General features: G+C 43.5%; 1 protein-coding gene across 1 annotated transcript; it reads left to right on the top strand.

The window, feature by feature from the left end:
- The first annotated feature begins 2,922 nt into the window (after positions 1-2,922).
- On the top strand, positions 2,923-11,414 carry LOC143439570 (interstitial collagenase B-like). The gene is made up of 10 exons (XM_076925919.1): positions 2,923-3,021; positions 3,641-3,882; positions 3,976-4,124; positions 4,324-4,449; positions 5,714-5,872; positions 5,974-6,088; positions 8,535-8,668; positions 10,339-10,501; positions 11,036-11,139; positions 11,314-11,414. Exons 1-10 carry the CDS (start codon positions 2,923-2,925, stop codon positions 11,412-11,414), a joined length of 1,392 nt encoding a protein of 463 aa, XP_076782034.1.
- The last annotated feature ends 13,254 nt before the right edge of the window (positions 11,415-24,668 follow it).

The raw sequence follows: 24,668 nt of genomic DNA on the forward strand, positions 1-24,668 counted from the left end.
TTAATAGTGGAACAAGTATTGTGGAAGTAACCAACCACAATCTGATTGGATTTAATGTTCACTCCATGAGGGGGAACTCATGGCTGACACTTCACTGTGGCCAAGAACTTGAGACTAGACAGACAATAGACCTAGGGTTGAACCAAGCACTACCATTCTGCTAAAGGAATATAGAAATGAAATGATTTCTAATGAATCTCTGCTATATCCATAGATCAGTGTCTCAGTCATCATCAGAGAAGCACTCTCATTTGGGAGATGGAAACTAATACAGAATCTCACAAGTGAACAATGTGCAGAGAGTGAGGACTTGGAAACACTTAGTTCTAACTGGATGTCTCCATCAAATCCTTACCCTCAGGGATCAAGGAACTGTGCATGCGGAAAAGGATGCAAAAAGATTGTGAAAGCCAGAGGGGATGGATGACACCAAGGAAATAATATCTTTTAGACACAGAGGACTGATGCAATATGAACTCACCAAGACTGTGATAGAATATATAGGGCCTGCACAGGTCCAAACCAGATGGGGTCCCAGTGCTGAGATGGAGAAGTAGACATGAGACCCATCACAAACCAAGAAACAACCTCCAATTGATAATTGCTCCCAAGGGAAAATTAGTTTTGCCAAGAAAGCCACTCTAGATATACAAATTACATGGCCAGCAGTAGACAACCGTTACAAAATGAATTCAATGGTCTTTTTAGAAATCTTATGAGGGTCTTATATTACTTTGGTTGGCCATTTTTTTTTAAATTACTGGTCTTACTGTTTCTGATTTTATATTTTTTGTGGTGTGTGTGTGTGTGTGTGTGCATGTATGTGTGTGAGATGCTTGTTTTTTCTTTCTGTTCATTTTCTTTTCTACTTGTTTTTTTCTCTTGTGTGTTTTCTTAAGAGACAGGGAAAAAAGTGAGGCATTAAAAGGAAAAGTGGGAAGGTGGGGAGGGTATGAGGGAAAAGAACCTATGTTCAGAATATATTCTACGAAAATAACCTTATTTTAAATAAAAAATAATCAAGAGCATTCTAGGTGCCCCTCACCCTTTAACCGCCCCGCCCAGCTCCTGATGGCAATGTTTTCACTGTGTTCCTTGCCTGAGCTGAGGTCACTCCAATCTGATGCCCATGAAGACAGGGGTTTGTCTTTGTGAGCTCTTCACTCAGTTTCCTCCTATGCTGACTGACTCGTGTATTACTCCTCTTAGACAAGGATGCTGTAGTTAAGTGAAGAGAGGAAATGAGTGCTTTCAAATCAATCCAACCATCCAAATCTATCGAAGCATTATTTATGGAAAAGGTATTGTTGGTTTCTCCATGAGGACAGATGTCCACAAATGGAATTAGTCCTGAGAACCGAGACCTTGGTGCCATGACAAAGATGGGAGTGACACCATGGGGAGCTGACCATGTGGAGGAGGTCAGTGCTGCCCAGTGTTATATAGGGTAGAGCCCCTTTCAGGAGAGAAGGGATAGCCTAGAGACAGACCCCCTTGTCTCATTAATGGGGATGCAGATGCCATGAGTCAGCACCCACTTCAATTGTATGTGAAACATGAGTGTTTGAATGCACCTTTCAGTACACAGTGATCTATGTAATTGCTATGCAAGAGGTTCTGAGAGACCTACTCAATGCATGAACCTATAAGTGCATGGATGTGTGTGTGTCTCTCTCTGTGTGTATCTCTCTCTCTCTCTCTCTCTGTCTCTCTCTGTCTCTCTCTCTGTCTCTCTCTCTGTCTCTCTCTCTCTCTCTCTCTCTCTCTCTCTCTCTCTCTCTCTGTGTGTGTGTGTGTGTGTGTGTGTGTGTGTGTGTGTGTAGTATTAACACATGTCACTTACCTTCAGTGAGCAAAGAATCACACTTGGTATCTTGCTACCCTGTCTTACCTGATAAATTTAAACAGATTTCAGAGATGGAGACTTTTTGTTCCATGACACTGATAAGCAGAGTCTATGTATGTCTGCATATTTTCTTTCCCAGATTAGATGAGAACTCTTCTTGGCCAGGTTTTCATAGCCTAAACCTGGATAAAGATAAAAAAGAGGCCATGGTACTGTTGCAATATTGTGTCCATAGTTCTTGAAAGTCAAATGGAGATCTCGGAAACCCAGTAAATTCTGCATTGCTTAGAGTTTCAACAGTGTGGGCACTGAACATAGCCTGTCACTCAGGTCAGTGATCCACCATCAGGCCTAGAAACAAAGTATGTACAGACAGCTGGAGAACTGAGTAGCAAAATCTGCTTAGTATAAGGACCACAGAGGACTGTAGGGCTGGCTCAACTGAGGAGGGGCTGGCTGTGCAAGAGAAGAGGAGGTTGAGTTTGATGCCAGAACTCATGTGAAACAGTGAGACCTGATGGTATGTATTTGTAATCCTAGCACGGGGAATGTGTGACCTGCTGGGTGACTCCAGAACAATGGGAGACCTTTTCCAAATATAAAATGGATGGCTGATGAGGAAGATCCACCAAGGCCATCTTCTGGCCTAAAGTATGTACACACACAAGCATGTGAATGTACACACACACACACACACACACACACACACAAACACCCACATGGCCTTGGGCTATGCTGTCTCTACGGATTTATAGGCCAGAATGTTTTTCAAATATAATGGATGAGTCATAGAAAACAGCACTTTAAATGCTGAAGACCATCTCTTTCACACAGGTGCTGCTGGATACAATCCTGGGATTATATTGCATTACAAACCCAGCCTTAATAGCCTCCTTGGGGGTCACACTTTCTTATTTTTTTCTCTAGCATTGAAGAGGATGTTGTCAACCATGAGTCAGACAGCCTCTGGCTTTCTAGAAGTAGAAGTCTCTATATAAAGAAGCAAGTTCCCGGATAAGAGTTGGAGCAGGCAGGAAGGAGGCCACTGGTGATCTTGCTCAGAGAAAAGCTTCAGCATGCATAGCCTTCCTTTGCTGTTGCTTCTCTGGGGTAGCAGCTCATACAGTCTCCCTGTGTTTCAGGACGGACGCCGGCAAAATGTGGAGACAGCCTGGGTAAATGAATACTACATTACACATGTAGTCTTCAGTTTGCATCTTTCTATTATAGCATGGTGGTATTTACCTAAGGATTTCTGTCTAAGAGAAATGGTGTTTGTTAGAAATGTGACCTTCTCAAAAATGTTTATAGTCAAATCTAGATACCTCTTTCTGGTTGGGGATGAGAGGACCCAAGCAAGGATGGGCAACTCCCTCTATAGATATGAATTTGTAACAGAGTGCAAACCTGTCCTACAAATCTTGTTCTAGCACAAACATTGCACTTTTCAGTAGTTAATGCTGGGTGAATCTCTGCTCTAAAATAATTAGGGTAATGAGGGTGGGAAAGCCTAATCAAAGCTTGAAAAGTGTTCCTCTATTTTGGCTAAAATGTCAGGCTGTCATTTTTAAAATATGAGAGCCGTTTTTCTTTTCAGTGTTTCAATGACTGAATATTCATCTCTTCCTATTTATGTTCATGAGTGTGTGTGCGCCATGTGTGCATCCATCACAGGTGGAGGCCCACAGAATCTTCAGATCCCCTGAGTCTGTGCTCTCTGCCAGCAGTGAGTGCTCTTAACTGCTGAACCATCTCTCCAGACTCTAGTGGCTCATTAATGTTATATTTTATTAGAAATACCTGGAAAAGTACTACAACCTGGGCAGAAACATGCAAGCTAAAAACGTGAACGCAAAGGAGGTCATGGCTGAAAAGCTGAGGGAAATGCAGCAGTTATTTGGGCTGAAAGTGACTGGAAATTCAGACCCCGAAACCCTAAGAGCCATGAGGAAGCCCAGCTGTGGGGTGCCTGATGTGGCCCCATATGCTATTACTCACAACAATCCTCCTTGGACCAAAACACATCTGACTTACAGGTAACTAGATGGGGCATCAAAATGGGGGCATAACTACCCCACTGGAACAGAAGGAAACAAGATCCACTGTGTCTCCATCTTATTTTTTCTTAGCATTTTAAACTACACACCATATTTGCCAAAAGCAGTTGTGGAAGATGCCATTGAGAGAGCCTTTAGAGTCTGGAGTGATGTGACACCACTAACGTTCGAAAGGGTCTTTGATGAGGAAGGAGATATTGTGTTCTCCTTCCACAGAGGAGGTAAACTCTTCAACCTCACATTGCCCTTCAATCTCCCCTGCTTTGCAGGAAGAGTTCATTGTTGAAGAACATTATTCATTTTCTGGGGTTGAGGTGGACAATATCACATTGGATGGAAGTCCATTGACTGCTCGACAAAACACTGAGCCAACCAACATGAGAACTAAATGAGCCTTTTTTGACTTTTTATTTCTTGCAGACCATGGTGACCCTTACCCATTTGATGGATCTATATATCACTTTGCTCACGCTTTTCTGCCAGGCCCAGGTTTGGGGGGCGATGTTCATTATGATCTTGATCAGAAGTGGACGGACAACAATGAGAGTAAGTTCACTGACATTGCTTCTCGCAGTTCACCTGGTCCTTACTAGTTCTTTTCAGGGTTGGTTTATTTAATGGACAGAGTGTGTTAATGGAAACAGAGAATCTATCACCACTCAAAGGATTAGGAGTACATTGAGAAGCATGGGACAGGAGTATTTTCTAATTGCATTTTATCTTCCTGGTGTCAAACAGTTCACTCTGAAACTTCTTTGTGCTATATCCTCTGCATAAACTCTATGGTTCTTTACCTTGAGATGTTCATGGGGTGCCTAACAGTGAGAGTTGGTGTGTCTCTGCCTCTTTTGTGGTTGCTCAGGAGCTTTTTGTTCCTACTAGGTTTCCTCATCAAGCTGTGATGTGAGGGTTTGTACCTTGTCTCACTGCATCTTGTGCTGTATTCTGTTTATATCACTGGGGAACTTGTTGTTTTCTGAAGGGAAAAGGGGAGGTGAGGGAGAAGCTGAGAGGAGTGGAGGGAGGGAAGGCTGCAATCAGGATATATTTTAGAGAGAAGAATAAAAAATAAGATAAAAAGAAAATACTAAAGGCTGGTGAGATATGACATCTGAAATCTTCATTTTGATTCTCAGAACCCATTTGGTGAAAGAAAACTCAGTTCATTAAGTTGTTCTCTCTCTTCTACACAGGCATGCTCAGTACACGACATGCTAACATGCATAGGTGTGAGCATACACACATGCTTACATGTGCATGTATACGAATGCACATATGAACAAACACAGATACAGTAAACAAAGAAAATAACAAATTTTCTTTTCAAAAGAAAGAAAATGTTGAATGTCAATGTCATACTTATGAACCCAGAATTATCCTTACAGAAATGCTGCAATAAAACTTAACAAATTTGATATTAAACTTGGAAGACTGAATGATAAATGTGTTTTTTTGTGCTTTAGAAGTTTCACACACTGCGTGTCCATCAGCTTTGTAAATAAGTACTAACTGTTGGCAGATCTTCGTTGCTCCTCTGAGAAGGAACTTGTCCCAGCTCAGAGTTAACTTGGACTCATCTGAGCTGGACCTTAAGTCGGTGAGAGCTCTATTACACAATATAATCCCAGAGTGTAGGCTTGACTATACCTCTTTATTATTAATAAATGCAGACCTCCACCATCAGGAAAAGACTGTATATACATATGTGTAGTTCAAAATGTGACTAAGAAGATGTGAACATTTACCCTGGAAGATTGTTTCCTTAATAAATACCCCAAAATGATTTTCAATAATCTCTTTGTCCTTCCAGAATTCAACTTGTTCTATGTTACGGCTCATGAACTGGGCCACTCCCTTGGACTTACTCATTCTGGAGATGTAGGCGCACTAATGTTCCCCAGCTACACATGGTACACTGAAGACTTTGTGCTAAACCAGGACGATATTAATCGCATCCAAGCTTTATATGGTAAGTGAACCATTCTTAGCTGCACAGTTGAAGGCAGTTTCATCCTCCAGGTGGCCTTTCAGAACCATGGAAACTAACTCCAGCTCTCTTCTATTCTTTAGGACCTTCACCAAATCCCATCAAGCTAAAAGGTGCAAGACCAAATCCATGTAAAGGTGATCTAACCTTTGATGCTATAACTACATATCGGGGGGAGGTGATATTCTTTAAAGACAGGTGAGATCCTTGTATTTTCCTGTGTTTTCCTTGTGTTTTCACTATTATAGGCCACAAATATGGCTCATATGTTAATTGTAAAGTATGTAGTAGCAAATGCTTTTCTCTCTCTCTCTCTCTGTTTCTCTCTCTCACTCAGTCTCTTCATCTTTACAACTTATAATGATTCTGGTTTTCCACATGATTTAGTTTAACTGGTTAGAGACAGTATAACTGTAGGAAAAACATGAAAATATAGTGTCATTTTATAGATCTGTAAAAAAAAAAAAGTTCCTCTGAAAAAGAGAATTCCTCTGAGAACAGAAGTTCATGGCTGGTATAAGAGATATTAGTGTCCTGCCCCTAATTTGGAGTTCTTTTCAGAATGTCAATCTGTGTGTTGATGAGTAGGATGGTACTTGACCAAGAGAAGTGGGTCTTTTTAAGATCTATTTTCTGAACAATATATCCATCCAAGTCTTTTACTCTTGAAGGGTTTCTCTGCCCTTTAGAGGCTCAGGGAAGAGGAGGAAAGAAGCCATTGCTGGAAGAGTTGAGTCCTTAGCTCCTCCCCCAGACAGAGAAGAGCAGCCAGGATGCTGTGCATCACCTTCTCAGAGGAGGGAAGTAAAATTCCCTGTCAGTATGTGGACCTGAAAGCATGCTGGTCCCTTTCCACAGAAGGACCACACTGCGTCCACACCACAGGAATTTCTAAAGGTCCAGGAAACATAGTAACATGCCTGACGCTCCCCACTGAAAAGTGAGCATAGCATAGGAACGCCACAGCCCTGGCTGTCTATGCTGTGGCGGTATCTACATCCACATCCAGATATTGGCTCCAAGTGCTTTCTAGGATCTTCTTTACTGCTTATGAGAATGAAAGATAAGGTTGAATCCTGCACGATGGGAAGTTCTGAAACATAGCCTTAAAGGAAATCTCAAGGGCTGGGAATGTGGCTTAGTAGGTAAACCATGCACAAAGAACCGGGTTTGATCTGAAGCATCAAATTAAACTGTAAGGCTATCCTTTGCAGTTTCTAGTTGAGTCACAGTGTTATTCAATTCCATCTTGATTTCAGCTTGAGTTCTTTAACATTTCAGTTCACTTTATGTTCATGTTTTTTTGGGTAGCACTCAGGTGTTTATACTCTATAAGCTCCTTTTCCTTTATTAAATTGAGCTGTTTCTTTGTATCTTCTTAAAATACCTTTTATTCTTTGATGAAGTTTATGATTGTTCTTTTAAAGTCTGTACTTTAGACTCATCAATAAATTCTCACTAGCAAACATTTCTATAGGAGTGGTGGGTTTTGAAGAGAAAATAATGGTTTGAGCTTTCATTTCTATTGTTAGTATGTTTTCAGTGAGATCTGGGGATGTAGACATCTTTTGATAGTTCTAAACCTAATATGGTAGAGGATGGAGGAGAATGTGTGAATGGGTTGGGCCTAGAGGTTATGAGGGCTTGGGGAATAAGTACTGAAGACACTGGGCTGATGGACAGGATGTGACTCTTGGTCTAAGGGTGGAGTATTGGAGTAGGTCTGGTTGGGTAGAAAGGATGGGCCTGTGGGTTGGAGATTGGTAGATAGAGTTGTCTGAAAATTTGTTGTTCAGGCCGGGGTGGCCAGAATAATCTGGGATGCTGGATATGGGACCAAGGCTAGATCTGAGAGGTTGGAGAGAATCAGGGAGACTTACTGGGCTAGACCATGGTGAAGGATATGGAAGATCTGGCTGGATGGAGAGGTTGGATGTGGCATAGAGGGCCTGTGGTGATAGCCTCATAAAATTATACCCCCTATAATGAATTTAATCTTTCCTGGGTTTGGGTATCCACAGGAGTATCCATGTACCCTCACATACTCAGAGTTAATGACCTTCACTAAATACAGGGTATTGGCACAGGATGTTGCATTGCAGTTGGTCACATGGCACAGCCTGCTTCTCATGGCTCACCAAAGCTGACCATGTATTTTGACAGTTTATGGGAATTGCTTGTGAATCACAGCCAATATAAAAGTTAAATTAAATTGTACTAGAACCACCAGTAATAGAAATAAAGCATTGCTTTGTCATCGCCTTCACTGAAGTACTGACAGTACTGGAGTTAGCTGATAGTACTGAGGCTCAAATGCCCAGCTTCATGCATGCCAGGCCAGCGCTTCACCGCTCTGCTCTAGCCCACTTCTATTCACAATACCTTTACTCTTTATATTCTTGAGTTTGGTTAAGTCTGTGTGTCCAAATGATCGGCATCCCATGTGCTGTGTTACTACCAGTCTCACAATTTGCCACAGCATGAGTATTTCCATTAAGAAACAAGCACGTCAAACAGAAGCCATGCCAGATCCCTCCTTCAGGGAGACAGTGCACTTTTGCTCACAGGAGCGCTCCAGTGAGAAGAAGCTGGAGATTGACGGGAGACCCATTGACAGCCGCACTTTCTCTTCTTTTTGAGCCAGGTTCTACTTTCGGGTAATCAGCTTCCTGCCAGAACCTTTGATCAATCCGATAGAACTTATCTGGCCAAATCTGCCAGGTAAATTTGACGCTGCTTATGAAGCTAGTATGGTAGATGAACTGCGCTTTTTCAAAGGTAATGTTTCTAATTGTTTCTCTTTGTATTTATAAACTAAATGTTCATTCAGCTTGGAAGTTAGCTAACAGGGTATTAGCTACATTCACTACAGAGATTTCTGAATGTTCAAGCTTCCCCAAGTAGGTTCATGGGAGCCCACCAGCTTAGTTAAAAGTGATAGTGCATATTCAACATCATTTTTATTTAAACGAAAAGGAGTTCTAATTATTTAGACTTGTCTAAAATCTTGCAAACAATTACTGTGTTTTAAACTTCCTCCATATGCTTGGGGGGGGGGCTCCGAAATAAAATTGAGTGTCATGAGCCAAGTCTACAAAATCTGACACAGAAAAATTTTGTGCATGCAATTTCACAGACCCCTTGTGTATGTGTTCCCAGTACCCTTGTGCTGATGACATCCTGCCTTGAAAAACAAACTCTCAAGAAACATACTCTCAAGTCTCACTGTGACATTTATTCAAGAATCTAAATCTTAGTAAGTTTTTCAGGCAACACATTCAAAGATTATTAATATATGAAAAACTCTAAGTCACTATGAATTAAATTCAATGAGTCTATGGGATTTATTGAGATCAAAGAGCCTAGTCTGTCACATTTTGAAGACCATGTCAGATACATTTTTTTTAAAATGGAAGCCTTTGGTCTAGTACAGACAAACATTGAGACACTTGATACTATAACACCCTTCAAACAAAAATGTGAATGTAGTTCAGACTGGCAGAATACTTTGCAACAGTACCTCTACTTCATTATGTGGAATTAAATAGAAATCTACATACACAGCATTTCAGAGCACCATTTTATGTGAGCTTAAAATAAGCATGTTTGTGAACTAGAGTTTTCTTAGCTTAAAAACAGACAGGTGAGTTTCCTGTGATATACAGCTTAGGGACTGTAGACATGTGAGTTTCCTGTGATATACAGCTTAGGGACTGTAGACAGGTGAGTTTCCTGTGATATACAGCTTAGGGACTGTAGACAGGTGAGTTTCCTGTGATATACAGCTTAGGGACTGTAGACAGGTGAGTTTCCTGTGATATACAGCTTAGGGACTGTAGACAGGTGAGTTTCCTGTGATATACAGCTTAGGGACTGTAGACAGGTGAGTTTCCTGTGATATACAGCTTAGGGACTGTAAACAGACAGGCTCTTGAATCTGCAGGCATTTACACATCTACCTTGTAGGATGCTGTTGAAATTTGTTACTACAGAAGCAGACTAGAAATTATAGTTATTTGAGGGTCTAGCTCTGGAAAGGAACTTCAACTGCGATGGAGGAGGGGAACAGGAGATAGTTTTCAATGCACGTTACAGATTAGAATGTCCTGGGAAGAAAAGAATATCTCATATAAACCAGGCTTGGCAACTCATGCCTCTGATCCTAACAGGCTAAGGCAGGAGGATTGCTGTTAATTATATAGTGGATTCTAGACCAAACTAGGTTGTAGTGTAACTTCTTTGTCTCAAAACCACAACAAACAAACAAACAATAGGCACACTCATTTAATTGCTTTGAGATTGGATCCTGATATCAACATTCAACAGAGAAGAAGACACCAAGCCCTTTCCACCAAGGTTGCTGTCTGTTCCTAGGGTACTGTTCCTAGCTTGTAAAGCTTAGCTGAAAATGTAGACAAGGAGGTTCATCTGTGGCTTTTGATTGGCAGGAAATAAAGTCTGGGCTGCTCAGGGACAGAATGTACTGGAAGGATTCCCGAGAGACATCCACAGCTTCTTTGGTTTCCCTAGCGACGTGACACACATTGATGCTGCTGTTTGTGAGGAAGAGACTGGAAAAACATATTTCTTTGTTGACCACATGTACTGGAGGTAAAGACTAAAATATGAGTAACGTTAGGGTGCCAGTTGTTTCCATACAGAAAGATCTTTAAATGAATTTCAAAAGGCATTGTCAAACTGCCTTTTATATGAATGGCTGTAGCCTTTAAGCATCCATTATTCTGTGGAGCAACAAGCACCACAAGGTGCTTGTAAGGGAATCCAATGAGCCTGTCTTGCTATTCTGTGTTATGGAAAGGTGGGGGAGTAAGAACAATCAGCTTTTTGAGCTACTTTCACCTAAATTTACCAGTCACAAAGCATTTTACCTTAAGAGAACATCAGTGTGGTTCATTGGATTTTAGAAGGACTTTATGCATAGTTTGGCATAGCCGACATTCTATATTCCCTCACCCGATTCTCTCCATTCTAATCTCAAGAATTAAAATTTTCTATACCATTTATACAAAGGTTAAGAATTAAAAATTTCTATGCCATCTGTACTCTTGTATTTTCTGTAAATATTTTTAAGCAGTCTTCATGGTTGATCAAAGATGCTGATACGTCTAACAATTTTATTATCAGGTATGATGAAAATACCCGGTCCATGGATCCAGGTTATCCTAGATTAACAGCAGAAGACTTCCCTGGAATTAATGATAAAGTTGATGATGTTTTCCAAAAAGGCGGTAAGAGTATAAATACATTTTCTCTATTTTTTCACAATATTAAAAATAATAACATTGCTATTTAGACAGCAAATATAATATATATGCATATATATATAACACTCAGAATTGAGTCAAATTCTGAAAACTACATGTATTATATAATAATATAATAAATTTTTTTTTATTTTTCAGATGATTTCTATTTCTTTCACCAATCAATTCAACACAGATTTAACCTCCAAACAAGAAGAATTGAGGATTCTGGTGATTCTAGAACCTGGTTCAACTGCTAAAATATAGGCAACCCGCAACTAAGCTAATAAAAATATATATTTCATGATCTTAAAGAAGCTCTTTTTCTGAAGAATCAAATATTTTTTATATTTAATTACCTTTCAGAACTTCTGATACGGAGAATAACTAAGTACAAATTAATTATATTTTATAAACTTTCACAATACATAGTATAATATTTTTGAACTAAAACAGTTTAGTTCCACAATTGACACAAGAAGTTCACGTCATGGTTGAAGAGTCCCTGAAGAAGGGCATTTGTACAGTGGATGACTCTCACTGTGATCCTAGGCATCTCCTTTCCAGAGAGCAGGGTCAACAGAGAAGCTCTTCCCAGAGTGAATGTGGCTCTGAACACAGGAACAGGGACTCAAGAGGAAACACATTGCTGCTTTGGTTGTAGTGTTTAAGACAGGATCTTACAACCCAGTGGACTCTGAACTCTTCTACCTCTTATTTAACCTGACCCACGGGTTCTAGTTATTCGTGGGTCTCAAGGGGGATCTCACCTGAAAAGGAACATGGGCGAGAGAAAGGACGAGACCAAGGGAATACATACTTGTCAAGGTCTCGTTTAATGTGGGAGCAACTCTAAATTTATACAAGGAAATGGGGAGGGAGTTACAATACGAGGAAGAAGAGCAGTCCATATCGAAGTCAGCCATCTGGGGAGACATCCTGATGGGGCATCCTTGTGGTCCTTCTCATATCGAAGTCAGTCACCCAGAGGTTTTATCTCATTCCTGTAAGCTGCTGTTCTGAGATCAGGAGCAGACAAGCTGCACTTCCTTGTAGAAGCTGCACTTCCTCAAGCTTAGGCAAATCGTGGGAAGAAGATTTCAACTGGTCTCCAGCATCTCCCCCTTTCTTTTCTTAAAACAGGGCACAGGATGATTTTGGACAACACTAAGGGACCCCAAAAGTGGGTTAAAGGAGGGTGAGGGCCCTGTCTTAGGCTATGTAGGTTGCACCCCACTCCCAGCACCACGCACTCCTTTTCTGCTGCATTGGGTGGGCCCCTGGGAAATGGACCTACAATAATCCCGTCATCGGGCTAACTCACAGCCATCCTAATCCCCGTGTGAATGCACATTTTATCAACCATTTGCCTTAGAGGAGTCTGTGTAGTCTCAGGGGGAGCCTCCATTGGCTGGCGCAGCGTCATGATCATCAGCAGTCGCAGCCAGTTGATGGTAGTGGACCGACACCGACTTTCGGCTGGCTGAGTCGATTTGTTCTTTTATAAATGCAGTAAGTTTCTTAAAAGTCCAGGGTCCAAAGGATACTAGCAATAAAAATCTTACAAATGGTCTAAAAGCGATGGAAGCAGGGTTGTAAGCCGGGGGGAAGCCGAAAACCAATTCTTATACCAGGCCTCATCCTTATCTCTCTGTCTTTTCCTTTCTTCCAAACTCTTGCGAACCCTTTCAGTACTGTCTTGTACCAAACCAGTCTTATCTTTGTAAAAACAGCACTCCTCTTTTAATGCTGCCCAAAGTCCTCTCTCCTTTAAAAATAGGAGGTCCAAACCTCCAAACCTCGATGGTTCTGTAGAAGTACTTCAGAAAGAGAAACAACTGAATCTTTAAGGCTGCTAAGGCCTTCTTGCAAATCTGCAATGTCTCTGTCTACTGCCAGGCTTAGTTGATGATATTGCTGTTGAGAAGTCACCAATGAGGTAATCCCTGTTCCTGCACCTGCTACACCAAGTCCCAAAAGAATAGCCAAGGTAATGGCGGTTACAGGCTCTCTCTTTGCCCCAGCCATTCCTCTCAAAACACCAGAGGGGGCATGCACCATAAGATGAGGAACAAAACAAACCAAAACACAATAATCATTATTTTCTAACAAAAGAGCAGGCCTAATAGAGGAAGTTATCCCAAAGGAGCAGGCAAAATATGTTTCATTTTGGAGCAACCAAAAATTGGAAAGAAGAATCAGGATTAAGAGTCCTATTACCAAACAAGAGCTAGCTCAGGAGGAGGTCTTAAATGAGGACCGTGGACACAAAGTCCTAAACCTGTCAGATGGCCCAAGGTTTGTCCTGGGGAGGTTCGAGTCTGGGGAAAATCTTCCCAACGAGTGCAGGAAGAATCACTAGTAAAGATATAAACCAAGGCTAAGATAGCAACACCTTCATAAAACGGGGGATTGAGGGAAAAGCAAATCCAGCACTCACCATACTCAGTATTATTGATTACTGCGGCAGTAGCATTAACCAAACTTAAAAGAGTTTCTCGTGTGGAGGGAAATCCATGGGGAAGAATAGCCTGAAAAATAGTGGAATTAAAAAGGGGGCTGCCAGTAGCCATGACAAAAGGGGGCAGCTTCGGACGAGAAGGCTGTCGTTCCTTCGGTATAAGGAGTCCAGTACCTCCAATCCCAGCGGGTGTCTCTGCATTAGGTATTTGTTGAAGTGGTTTTACCTTGAAAATGAGGCCAGGGTCTTTATTAGTTACATACATGTGCAGGCCCCATTCTAGGCCACGTAGCCAGGAAGCGATATCAGCCTTTCTTCCCGCCTCAGTAAAACTAAACATAATAGGGTTACACCAGCCTCTGGTAGGCTCATTCTTACCACACTCTTTGGTCAGGGTGCCTTTTCTGTTAGAATTTGACCATCCTTTTTTGACTGTTAAGTAATCCCATGAGGAGGTAGGGTTCCAATAGGCATCTCCAGTGGTCTCACTCCCGTGAGAAGCACAATAATAAGAATCTCTATATCCACATTTATAATTAAGGGTCCTATCTCGATGTCCACCTGGACAAACATAAAAATCAGTCTCCCTATTATTGGTGTGGCGATGGACTGTGTCACACCCCACACATCTTTCATTCAACCCCGAGACTTGGGGTGCCTTGTCCAGAGGGGGATATTTACCTGGGAGTCCCCAATAGGAATGGCCCCCAACTGCCTATTTACAAACAGCTACTTGCATGGTAGGCCAAGGGGTTTTTAGCTCCCAGACTGACAGTATGATAGGCTACATCTCCTGCCTCATTTAAAATTTGCCAAGTAAAATTAAAAATTTGATGAGACGATGATCAAGGGGTGGCCAAAGTCCAAGGACAAAAGGGTCCCCAGAGGATCAGGAGCAGCATCCATGATAGCAGCATCTTCCTGAAAAAGAACATAAAAGCGCTTCTCAGGAGCCACCCTGGGTAGGGTTAGAAGGCTTAATCAGGCGATCAGGCAGCCATCTGGCGTTCTGTGCCTTGGAATCATAAACACAGGCATGCCCTTTACCCCAGATGAGGACAGGGTAAGGCCCCTGCCATCGACCCTGAAGAGGGTCCTTCCAAAGGACCTTCACATAATTATGTTTAGTTGTAGGATGCCAGAGATGGTCGGCAGCGGACCTCTCTGAAATATCCAGGGTAAGAAAATTCATAACAAATAAGGCATGACTGTGTAATTGCTTAGAGTTTCCCTGAAGGGGGATACAAATGTCCCTTTCCTGACTGTAATTTTGTCAACATGCCTTTGAGGGATAGATGCGTTCTTTCCACTATGCCCTGGCCCTGGGGATTATAAGGTATACCAGTGACATGTTGTATGCCCAGTTGAGCACAAAATTGTTTAAATCCTGAGCTGGTATATCCAGGGCCGTTATCTGTCTTAATGGTCTTGGGTTTCCCCATCGTTGCAAGGCAAGAGAGGACATGGGAGACAACATGCTTAGTAGCCTCTCCTGACTGGGCAGTAGCATGGACGAAGCCACTGCATGTATCCATGGAAATATGTAGAAATTTTAATTTCCCAAAGGATGAATTTTACATCCATCTGCCAAAGTTCTCCTGGTATCAAGCCTCGGGGGTTTACCCCTAAGTGTGGCTCAGGCAGGAGGGTCAAATACGCCTTACGGGGTTTCAGGAGTTCACTATCTGTCTAGCTTACTCTCTAGTAAGCCCAAATCTCAGGCGGAGAGTGTTAGCATTTAGGTGATGAGTGCATGAGCAGCTTGAGCATCTGTAAGGCTCGGGAAGCCCCCAAAGGAGACCCCACTCGAGTCACAGGATGGCGCGCACCCAAAGGACACACGGAAGACCAACTTGATGCAAGAACACGAGGTAGTTTAATGGCGGAACGTTCCGGGCCGACACGTGTCTCAATGTGGGAGACAGGGGCATCGACCTCGTGGCTCCAGGGTTTAGGGTTTATATAAACTTGGGGTGGGGAAAAGGAGAAACTTTCATGAGGGTGCATACGATTGGTTGTTTTCCAATTTTTGAACATCTGGCCAAACCGGTCCATGGGGGCGGGGAGCAGTTCCTTATCAGGATCTTCATTCCTGGGATGCATTCCTGGGATGCCTCGGTAGCCCATTGTCCTGTAACTCTGCATTCTTTGTTTACGGATTAACTGGCCTCTGGTTGGCAAACCAGAGGGGCAACTTTAGCTACTCAGGCTAGGGAAAAAGAATCTATAATTCATGGGACCCATAAAATTTTCTTTTATTTTCCCTCTCCCTCTCCTGAATAATTTTAACCTTAAAATATCTAGTCTAGGCTCTAAAAATCATTTTCTACCTTATCAGGATCTTCCTGTGGTTGGCACTGTAGTCTCAACACCATTAATTGGACAGCATCGACTCTATTTTTGACGATGGTCATAACTCTATTTATCACACATGGGCCGAAAATCAAAATTAAGCAAATTATCATCACCGGTCCAGCTAAGGCAGAAAATAAGGTAGTCATCCAGGGAGATCGTGAGAACCAGGACTCGAACCAGCCCTGTTGGGCATCTCGATTTTTTTGTCTCTTATCTAGTCTTTCTCTAAGCCTCTGCATCGAGTCTCTGACTACTCCAGTATGGTCAGCATAAAAGCAACACTCTTCTTTAAGGGCTGCACACAGTCCACTATCTTTTAAAAACAACAAATCGAGCCCTCGTCTGTTTTGGAGCACTACTTCTGATAGCGATGATAAAGATTTTTCTAAGTTGGAAACAGATTTTTCTAGTATTTTTAGGTCTTCATCAATAGCAGTACTGAGAGCATTAAGGCCTTGCTGGCCGGTGGCCAGTGCGGCAGCTCCTGTTCCTATGCCAGCAGTAATGCCTGCACCCAGTAAGATGGCTAAAGTGAGGGAAACTGGCTCTCTCTTGTATATCTTTGGCCTAATATCGAATTTATCTTCGAAACTACCCACAGCATGATAATAAATTCTCGTCTATAGCAGCCTGAGTGGCGGGGCGTCCTTGATTATCTCGGATATTTTTCCGAGCCTCAAGGAGAATCCTCTCCCTCTCTTCGGTAGTGAACAGTGTCTGTAGGAGCTGCTGACAGTCATCCCACGTGGGTTGGTGGGAAAACATCAGGGACTCTATCAGGCCTGTGAGTCCTGCAGGATTTTCTGAAAAAGGGGGATGGTTAACTTTCCAATTATAGAGATCAGAGGAGGAAAAAGGCCAATACTGCAGGAGCTGCAGCTTGTTCTCGCCAGTTGGGGGCGGCCCAATGGCCCTAAGGGGCAGCGCCACAGTGGAGTCAGGTCCTACAGGAGTGGCTCCACGTCGGCTCCTAGTACCTGCTGAGGGCCCCCCTGTGGCCCCGGAGGCTGGGGCCAGTTCGGGGGCTGAGGGCAGGGGTGCAGGTTGGGGAGCTGAGGGGTAAGGTGGGGGCAGGGGAGTGGGCCATTCAGGGGGTTCTTTTATATCAGGGTATATCTTTGAAACGGACACCGGCGGGGTGCTGGGCTCGCCTTCTTCATTCTGACGTGGTTTCGGTCTTCCTTCTGTGGAGCCCTCTCGCACAGCCAAGACCCGGGAGCTTGGTTGGCGAGGTGGGAGGAAAGGCTCGACCCACGGGGGTGGATAACGAGCCAAGTTTTCCCACACGGTGATGTATGGTTGATGATCTGGATGCGACCCTGATCCTTCCTGAAAAACAACTGCCCTAACGGCTCTAATGGTGGGTAAATCAAAAGTCCCTCGAGGTGGCCATCCCACATTGAAAGTTGGCCACTCAGAGGTGCAAAGGGTCCGCCAAGGCCCCTTTTTTACAACTACTGACAATAAGCGTCCTCTGTCCCTAACATCCGACCAATGGTCCATAGACAAAGACAAGGGGGTTGTCACAGCCTGTCCCATCTTGTCCACCAGAAAACGCAAAATCCGGATAGGAACACAAGACCCTAGCACAAAAACAGGGTAAGAACACAAAACCCTATCACAAAAACAGGATAAGAACACAAGACCCTAGCACAAAAACAAATAAGAACGCAAAACCCTATCACAAAAACAGGATAAGAACACAAGACCCTAGCACAAAAACAAATAAGAATGCAAAACCCTATCACAAAAACAGGATAAGAACACAAACCCCTATCACCGCCAAACACACTCGCCCACGTTTAGTCTTATATAGTCAGCCAAATGCAAGTTCCGATGGGACAGGTCCTCTTACCTTCCCCTATAGGAGGAGTGCTTCGTCTCCTTCATTCAAAAAAAATGGGCAGTCAGGCTATCCTGACTCCCTACCACTTGGGACGTCTCCCAGATTTTTCAGCCTCAGGCCATTGGACCTCATGGTCTCACAACGGCAGCTGTCAGAACCTAAACCAGAGCCAGAAACCAGAATCCACACCCAAACACCGCACTCAAATACACCTCACTCACAGACACACAGACACACAGACTTAAACCCACCTCCAAGAGGTCTTCAGAGGTCCTAGGTGATCACGCAAACCCCGGACGAGCTTCCCGGCCCATGCACCAAGATGTAAGGCTCGGGAAGCCCCCAAAGGGGACCCCACTCGAGTCACAGGATGGCGCGCACCCAAAGGACACACAGAAGACCAACTTGATGCAAGAACACGGGGTAGTTTAATGGCGGAACGTTCCGGGCCGACACGTGTCTCAATGTGGGAGACAGGGGCATCGACCTCGTGGCTCCAGGGTTTAGGGTTTATATAAGCTCGGGGTGGGGAAAAGGAGAAACTTTCATGAGGGTGCATACGATTGGTTGTTTTCCAATTTTTGAACATCTGGCCAAACCGGTCCATGGGGGCGGGGAGCAGTTCCTTATCAGGATCTTCATTCCTGGGATGCATTTCTGGGATGCCTTGGTAGCCCATTGTCCTGTAACTCTGCATTCTTTGTTTACGGATTAACTGGCCTCTGGTTGGCAAACCAGAGGGGCACTTTAGCTACTCAGGCTAGGGAAAAAGAATCTATAATTCATGGGACCCATAAAATTTTCTTTTACATCCTGTAAAGGATTTCTACAGACAGCGAGGATCAGCCGTGTGGCCTCATCTACCGTCTCGTTGCCCCGATAGCCAGGCTAACAGATTTGATCATTTGATGAGTGAAAAGATCAGTGTCATTACACACTCCGATCATTCCATGAATGTCAAGATCTTTTAGTTTTGTCTTTAAAGCGGCAGGGCAGGCGCTGTCAGCATCCTCATAAGCAAGCTGTTTTACTTTCAGTTTCCTCGGCCTAATACTGGATCTGCAGCCTCCTGGAGACTGTGAAAAGGACTCCTGGGGTCCTTGAATAATCTTACTCCAGGGGGTGGTGATTGATCAGCGGTCTGAGCCAAGATACAGGGAACAAGCCTCCTTGTTTAACTTCTGAGGCAAACTTCCCCTGCCTGTAGATCTTATCAGCTGACCATGAGGAGGTGGCCGGTAGAGGGTTTCTCCAATTCCTAGCAGCTAGGGAATCGATCCTGTCAATGAATTCAGCCTTCCAAGTCAAAAAAGACTCCCTATCTAGTACGAATCACTCTGACCCACTTCCTGGGGAGCAGGTAGCTGCTCTCAGCAAGGCTCTCTAAAATAGAGAGAGTGAAGGGAGCATTAGGACCAAGGACAAAAGCTGTGTGTTCCCAATATCACTCTCAGCTCCCTCAATAACATCTCTGATAAGTTCCCAGTAACTAAAACAACTCACAGGGACCACCTCAGGCCCCTCTTTTTTTTCCAAGGGGGAGGAGGTTTATTCAGGAGATAGGGCAAAGGTGGGGAGAAGAAGGTGGAAGGATAAGAGAGAAGAGAAGTAGAGGCGGCCATGACCATGTGGAGAGAGAGGAAGAGGGGGAGGGGACAGAGAGAGAGAGAGAGGGTAAGATGATAGGAGTAAGAGAGTAGGAGATTAAGAGAGTGAGGAGGGGGCAAGCAGCCCCTTGGGCCCCTCTCTTAATAAGCATTTATTTAATTCTCTACCCATCTTTTGTCAGCTCAAGGGGTGAGAATATCAGGTCCAGTCAACATGAACCAGGGGCATTTACCATCAACAAAACAAAAAAATTTCACCAAGTCTTTTTTACCCTGACTCCTTTCTCTCTGAGAGGCCTTAGTATCCTTAATAAACTTTTTCTCTTTCAACAACGAATAGCCCATGTTTAATGGGACAGCAATGACTTACCACTCCATTCCAGCCCCGCAGGCGACGGGGTCTGTGGAGCCTCGAAATTGTTGCACTCGGCCGAGCTGTCCTCTATGAACGCCATCCGGAGAGGGTCCTCAACTTGACCACCACGTCTGGGCGCCACCTAACCCGACCGGTGGGTTCTAGTTATTCGTGGGTCTCAAGGGGGATCTCACCTGAAAAGGAACATGGGCGAGAGAAAGGACGAGACCAAGGGAATACAAACTCATCAAGGTCTCCTTTAATGTGGCAGCAACTCTAAATTTATACAAGGAAATGGGGAGGGAGTTACAATACGAGGAAGAAGAACAGTCCATATCGAAGTCAGCCATCTGGGGAGACATCCTGATGGGGCATCCTTGTGGTCCTTCTCATATCGAAGTCAATCACCCAGAGGTTTTATCTCATTCCTGTAAGCTGCTGTTCTGATATCAGAAGCAGACAAGCTGCACTTACTTCCTCAAGCTTAGGCAAATCGTGGGAAGATTTCAACTGGTCTCCAGCACTTATTCCCACATGCTGGCTTTCGGTAATGATTATTGTGCCCAGCTAAGAGACATTTCCTGTCCAAAAGTATTTGATACTTAAATAAAGCCACTTTTGTCTCTAATGTTTTATAAGATCTCTATTTCATTATGTTATGTTTTGATTGTAAAGTGGTATTTTTCTCATTTATAATAAAAAACAAACAGTATGAAAAATTTTCATGAGTAAATGAGTCCATCTAAAATTTTTAATTTTCTACAATTCTGTAGAGCTTGTTCTACGTAGAGATGAGTGGCTTCTCTATTTTCTTTGTCCCAGTTAGAAATCTAAGCATGGCTTAAAGGCAAAGTCAGTGAAAGCAGGAAAGGTTTTTCTAATTTGATGCTGCTTCATCACTTAGGCATATGGGAGAGTGACATTTTCCCAAAATTGTACTTCTGGATACTTCTGAGGATGAGGGTTGCAGGCAGCCAGTGGGCTGTATCCAGAAGTGAGAAATCCCAAGTCTTTATGTCAAGACCCAAGTGAAAGCTAAGAGATGGTAGCTATCAAAATCAATTCAGGGTATAATTGTAAAGCTGGACACTGCCCAGCTGGATAGTGCATAGACAAACCCGAGAATCTAAAAGTTCACAAAGGCAGCCCAGCGGCTGCTCCTTGGTACTCGGTTCCATATGCAGAACTCTCCGCACGCCTTCTTGGGCCTCACTTCTGTACGCTGCCCTCTGAGAATGATTACTGATTACAGGAGTGTACCTGCTCCAACAAGTGCACAGGGGACCAGGATTTCAATCACTTACGAGCCATTTAATTGTGAGCCTAACAATTGGAGCGTGCTCCTTGTTAGCTAAACCACTATCAGCCAAAGTACTTTTTTCATGACTCTTTAGGAATAAAAAAAAAAAAAAAAAAAAAAAAAAGAACATGGGTTGGGGTGAGACTCTTCAGGCAGAATCCTAGTGTCTAGAATGCCCAGCTCTGTGTTGATAAATGCGTTGCTTGGTTTCTCTTTTTTTCTTCATTCTTTTTTCCATGGCATAATATTTTTATTAATTATTTGGGAGTTCCACATCATGAACCCAGGTCACACTTACTTCCCAGTCTTTCTATGTCCACGCTGCTGACCTTGTGACCTCACATTCTCCAAAATAAGGAGGAGAAGGGAAAAGAGGAGAAGAAAAAGAAGGAGGAAGAGGAGGGAGAGGAGGAAGAAGAGGAGGAGGATGAAGAAGAGGAGGAGGAGGAAGAAGAGGAGGAGGAGGAAAGGAGGAAGAAGAAGAAGATAAGGAGAGGAGGAAGGAAGAATGGAAGAAAAAAAAGTAAGAGAGAAAGAAAGAAAACCCACAAGTGCAATTAGTGTTGAGTCTCTGTACCCACTGGAGCATGGGGTGGAAGGGCAAGCCCCACCAGCCCACCAAAGGCCCAGGCTGACCAAGTCACCTACCATCCAGGCCAGATCTAATACTTTTCCTTCATTTTTAAAGTGGTGATAAAATATCAATCCTGTGAGCTAGATCTATATAACAAAAGTTATAAGTTCGTTCTGAAAGATAGAAAAATCATAAGTTGATCCCCTGAACCCTACTCTTAAAAGCAAAGACATAAAAACCTGTAAGTCAAACACTGTGTTGCCTCAGTCCCAGGAAATTAGCTGACCATTTGAACAGATGGCCCTAACTAAACAAACCTTAAGATTCATGGTGTCAGGATGCTATGGGCCCGAGATTAGCCTGGCCGCGCTTTGAACTAACAGCCCTGAGACAGTTGGTGCCAGGATGCTAAAAGTTTGAGATAAGTCTGACCCCCTTGAACTGGAGCTCATGATATATAGTGTGAAACTAGTTCGGAATAGCCAATTATAAAGTGACACACCATGCATTTTAGGAATTTGAGATCAAATGTATCGATGACCTAGTGACCTGTTCCCCCTCCTTCACCCTTCCCTAACTCCACTCTCAGCCTTCCCCCTTCCCTAACTCCACCCCCACCTGGTTTGTAGATGCCCTCTTAAAAGCTGTAAACTTTTTTTGTTCTGGGGCTGCTGAATCTCTCGGCCCCCTTAGCAGGCTTGAAGGGAAGACAGCCCTGGCTAGCCAGTAAACCTCTTGCGTTTGCATCAAGTTGTGTTTCTCGTGAGTGATTTGGGGTGCGTCTGCAGTTCTCCACGGATCGTGAGTTCTTTTTCTAGTGGGCCTTACAGTTCCTAAAATATAATTCATTATTATTAAAAATTAGATATCTAGAAGTGTAAAAACTAAGGTAATGGTTCTCTAACTTTGGGTGATCTTGAGTCACAATATTAGACAATGGTGGAGACACTCAGTGCTTTGCCTCCCCACAAGAGAAAATGATTCCTAAGTGACCAATGTACCCTCAGAGGAATGTTCTGGTTCCATTCTCAGAACACTTATAACCAAAATCTGCTTGGGGAGGGGTGAGTTTATTTGGCTTACATTCCCAGGTCAACGTCCATCACCGAGGGATTCAGGCAGGGACTTGACATGGTTCTACAGAGGATGCTGTTTGCCAACTGCTCTCAGGCTAGCTTAGACTCATGCTCAGCCTAGTGTAGTACAGGTCCACCTGCCCAGAAAGTGATGTTGCCCACATTCAATAAACACTGAAGACATGCCCACAGACTAAGCTGATAAAAATAATTACTTAATGGAGACTTTCCCCCCACTTAATTCTAAGCTGTGTCATGTTGACAGTTAATACTAACTGTGGAAAAGGTTGCAATACATACTTTAGATCAAGGAAAAGTTTAAATACCAATACCCAAGTTCCAGTTAAATACCTACCATGTTTTGGGGGGCTTTACCTGCACAATCCTCAGACAAGAATTGCATTATGTGAGGTCACCTAAAGTGCCTACTGCTTCACAGTGAGTCACCAAAAGGATCTTCTTGTTTATTAGTGTCATGAACCTCTGTGCACCAGTTACTGACCCAAACATTCCTTTCAACTTATTTGCAATAGCAAAGATAAGTCACACCTTTCCTGCAGCGAAGCAGTTGATTAACTCTCAAGGGCCCTTCTAGAGGAACCCACAGTCTTAATAAAACCTCCTTGATGCAGTGCTAGACTTGAAGGTGACCATGAGAATCTCAGGGGCTTTCCTGGAACAGGTCCACACACATACCTGCAGGCACACATATCTGCACACAAAAGGAACTGAAATTGAATTAAGCATAAGTGAGTGTCAAGCCAAGGAGAACGGGAAATAAAATGGAATGTGCACACTGGTCCTTTTTAGGGAGGTTTTTTTGTTGTTGTTGTTTTTTTTGTTTGTTTGTTTTTTGTTTTTTTTTTTTTGTTTTTTATCTCTCCTTGATTGGAGTCTCTCTTTTCTACTTTCCCTTAACTACTACAACCAAGTTTTTCTGTAAAAATTTTTTTTCTGTCACTTTTTTTTCTCTCTTTCTCTGTTCTTTTTCTTTCTGTCTACTTGTTATGGTAGTCTTCTTTAATAACCTACACTAAATCTTTTAACGACTTATTTTTTTACTCCCCCTAGCCTCCGAAGTTCTTTTTTGATATCTAATAGCCTTGTCTATAAAGGCCACAGTGTGTACTGACAGAATGTCTCTGTAAGCCATTTTAGGAAGACTGTGGGCAACTCATCTGATCCTTGTTTAACCTCACATGCCCTGTAGCCCCCCTTTAGACCTGTCAAGGGAATCTGGCGTGGGCTTTGGTACCCCTTACCCCCACACCCCCTTGTTTTTTTGGTATTCTCTCTTGCTCTTTAATCCTGAAGAGCAGTCTTAATGACCAGGACCTACACAGGTCTTGGGGAAAGAAAAGGGGGAAGGGTGTTCCTCTCTTAGATTTTCTAGATCAGCCTGTAACTTTTTGCAGCAGGCAGGCTGACTGCAGTCTCAGAGTTCTCAAGCTGGAGTCACAGTCACAGGACTTGTCTCAGCGCTACTCAGCAGCCAGTTGCCAAAGTCTTTGTAAGCCAAAGGCTGTCACAGCAGTGACCTTAGGGTCCACAGTCTAGACACACCATAGCTCTGGTCTGTTCCATGCTCGCCAGGCTAAGCAGTTGTCTCATGTTGTCCTGCGGCTGCCTCCGCCACTGCCTGTTAGGGGCAAGGGCCCAGCCTGTGCTCACTCCGGCATTATCCAGCGGCGCTGAAACCCTGTGTCTGCACTGGGAGAGCCCTCGCCAAAGAGCGGGTTTTCTCTGACCTCTACCTTTTAGCTCTATTGGCAGTGGCCAATCTGCATAGCCAGGGGGGTTAAGGGCACCATGCTAGGGGAGCCGCAAGCAGGCGAGGTGCCTGCTAATTAACAGATCTGCCTCTCTGTCCTGTAGCAGCTCTTTTATGACGGGACTGTTATTAGGTCTCTCTCTCTCTCTCTCTCTCTCTCTCTCTCTCT

This window comes from Arvicanthis niloticus, chromosome 27, assembly GCF_011762505.2.
Source record: "Arvicanthis niloticus isolate mArvNil1 chromosome 27, mArvNil1.pat.X, whole genome shotgun sequence".
Lineage (NCBI taxonomy): Eukaryota > Metazoa > Chordata > Mammalia > Rodentia > Muridae > Arvicanthis > Arvicanthis niloticus.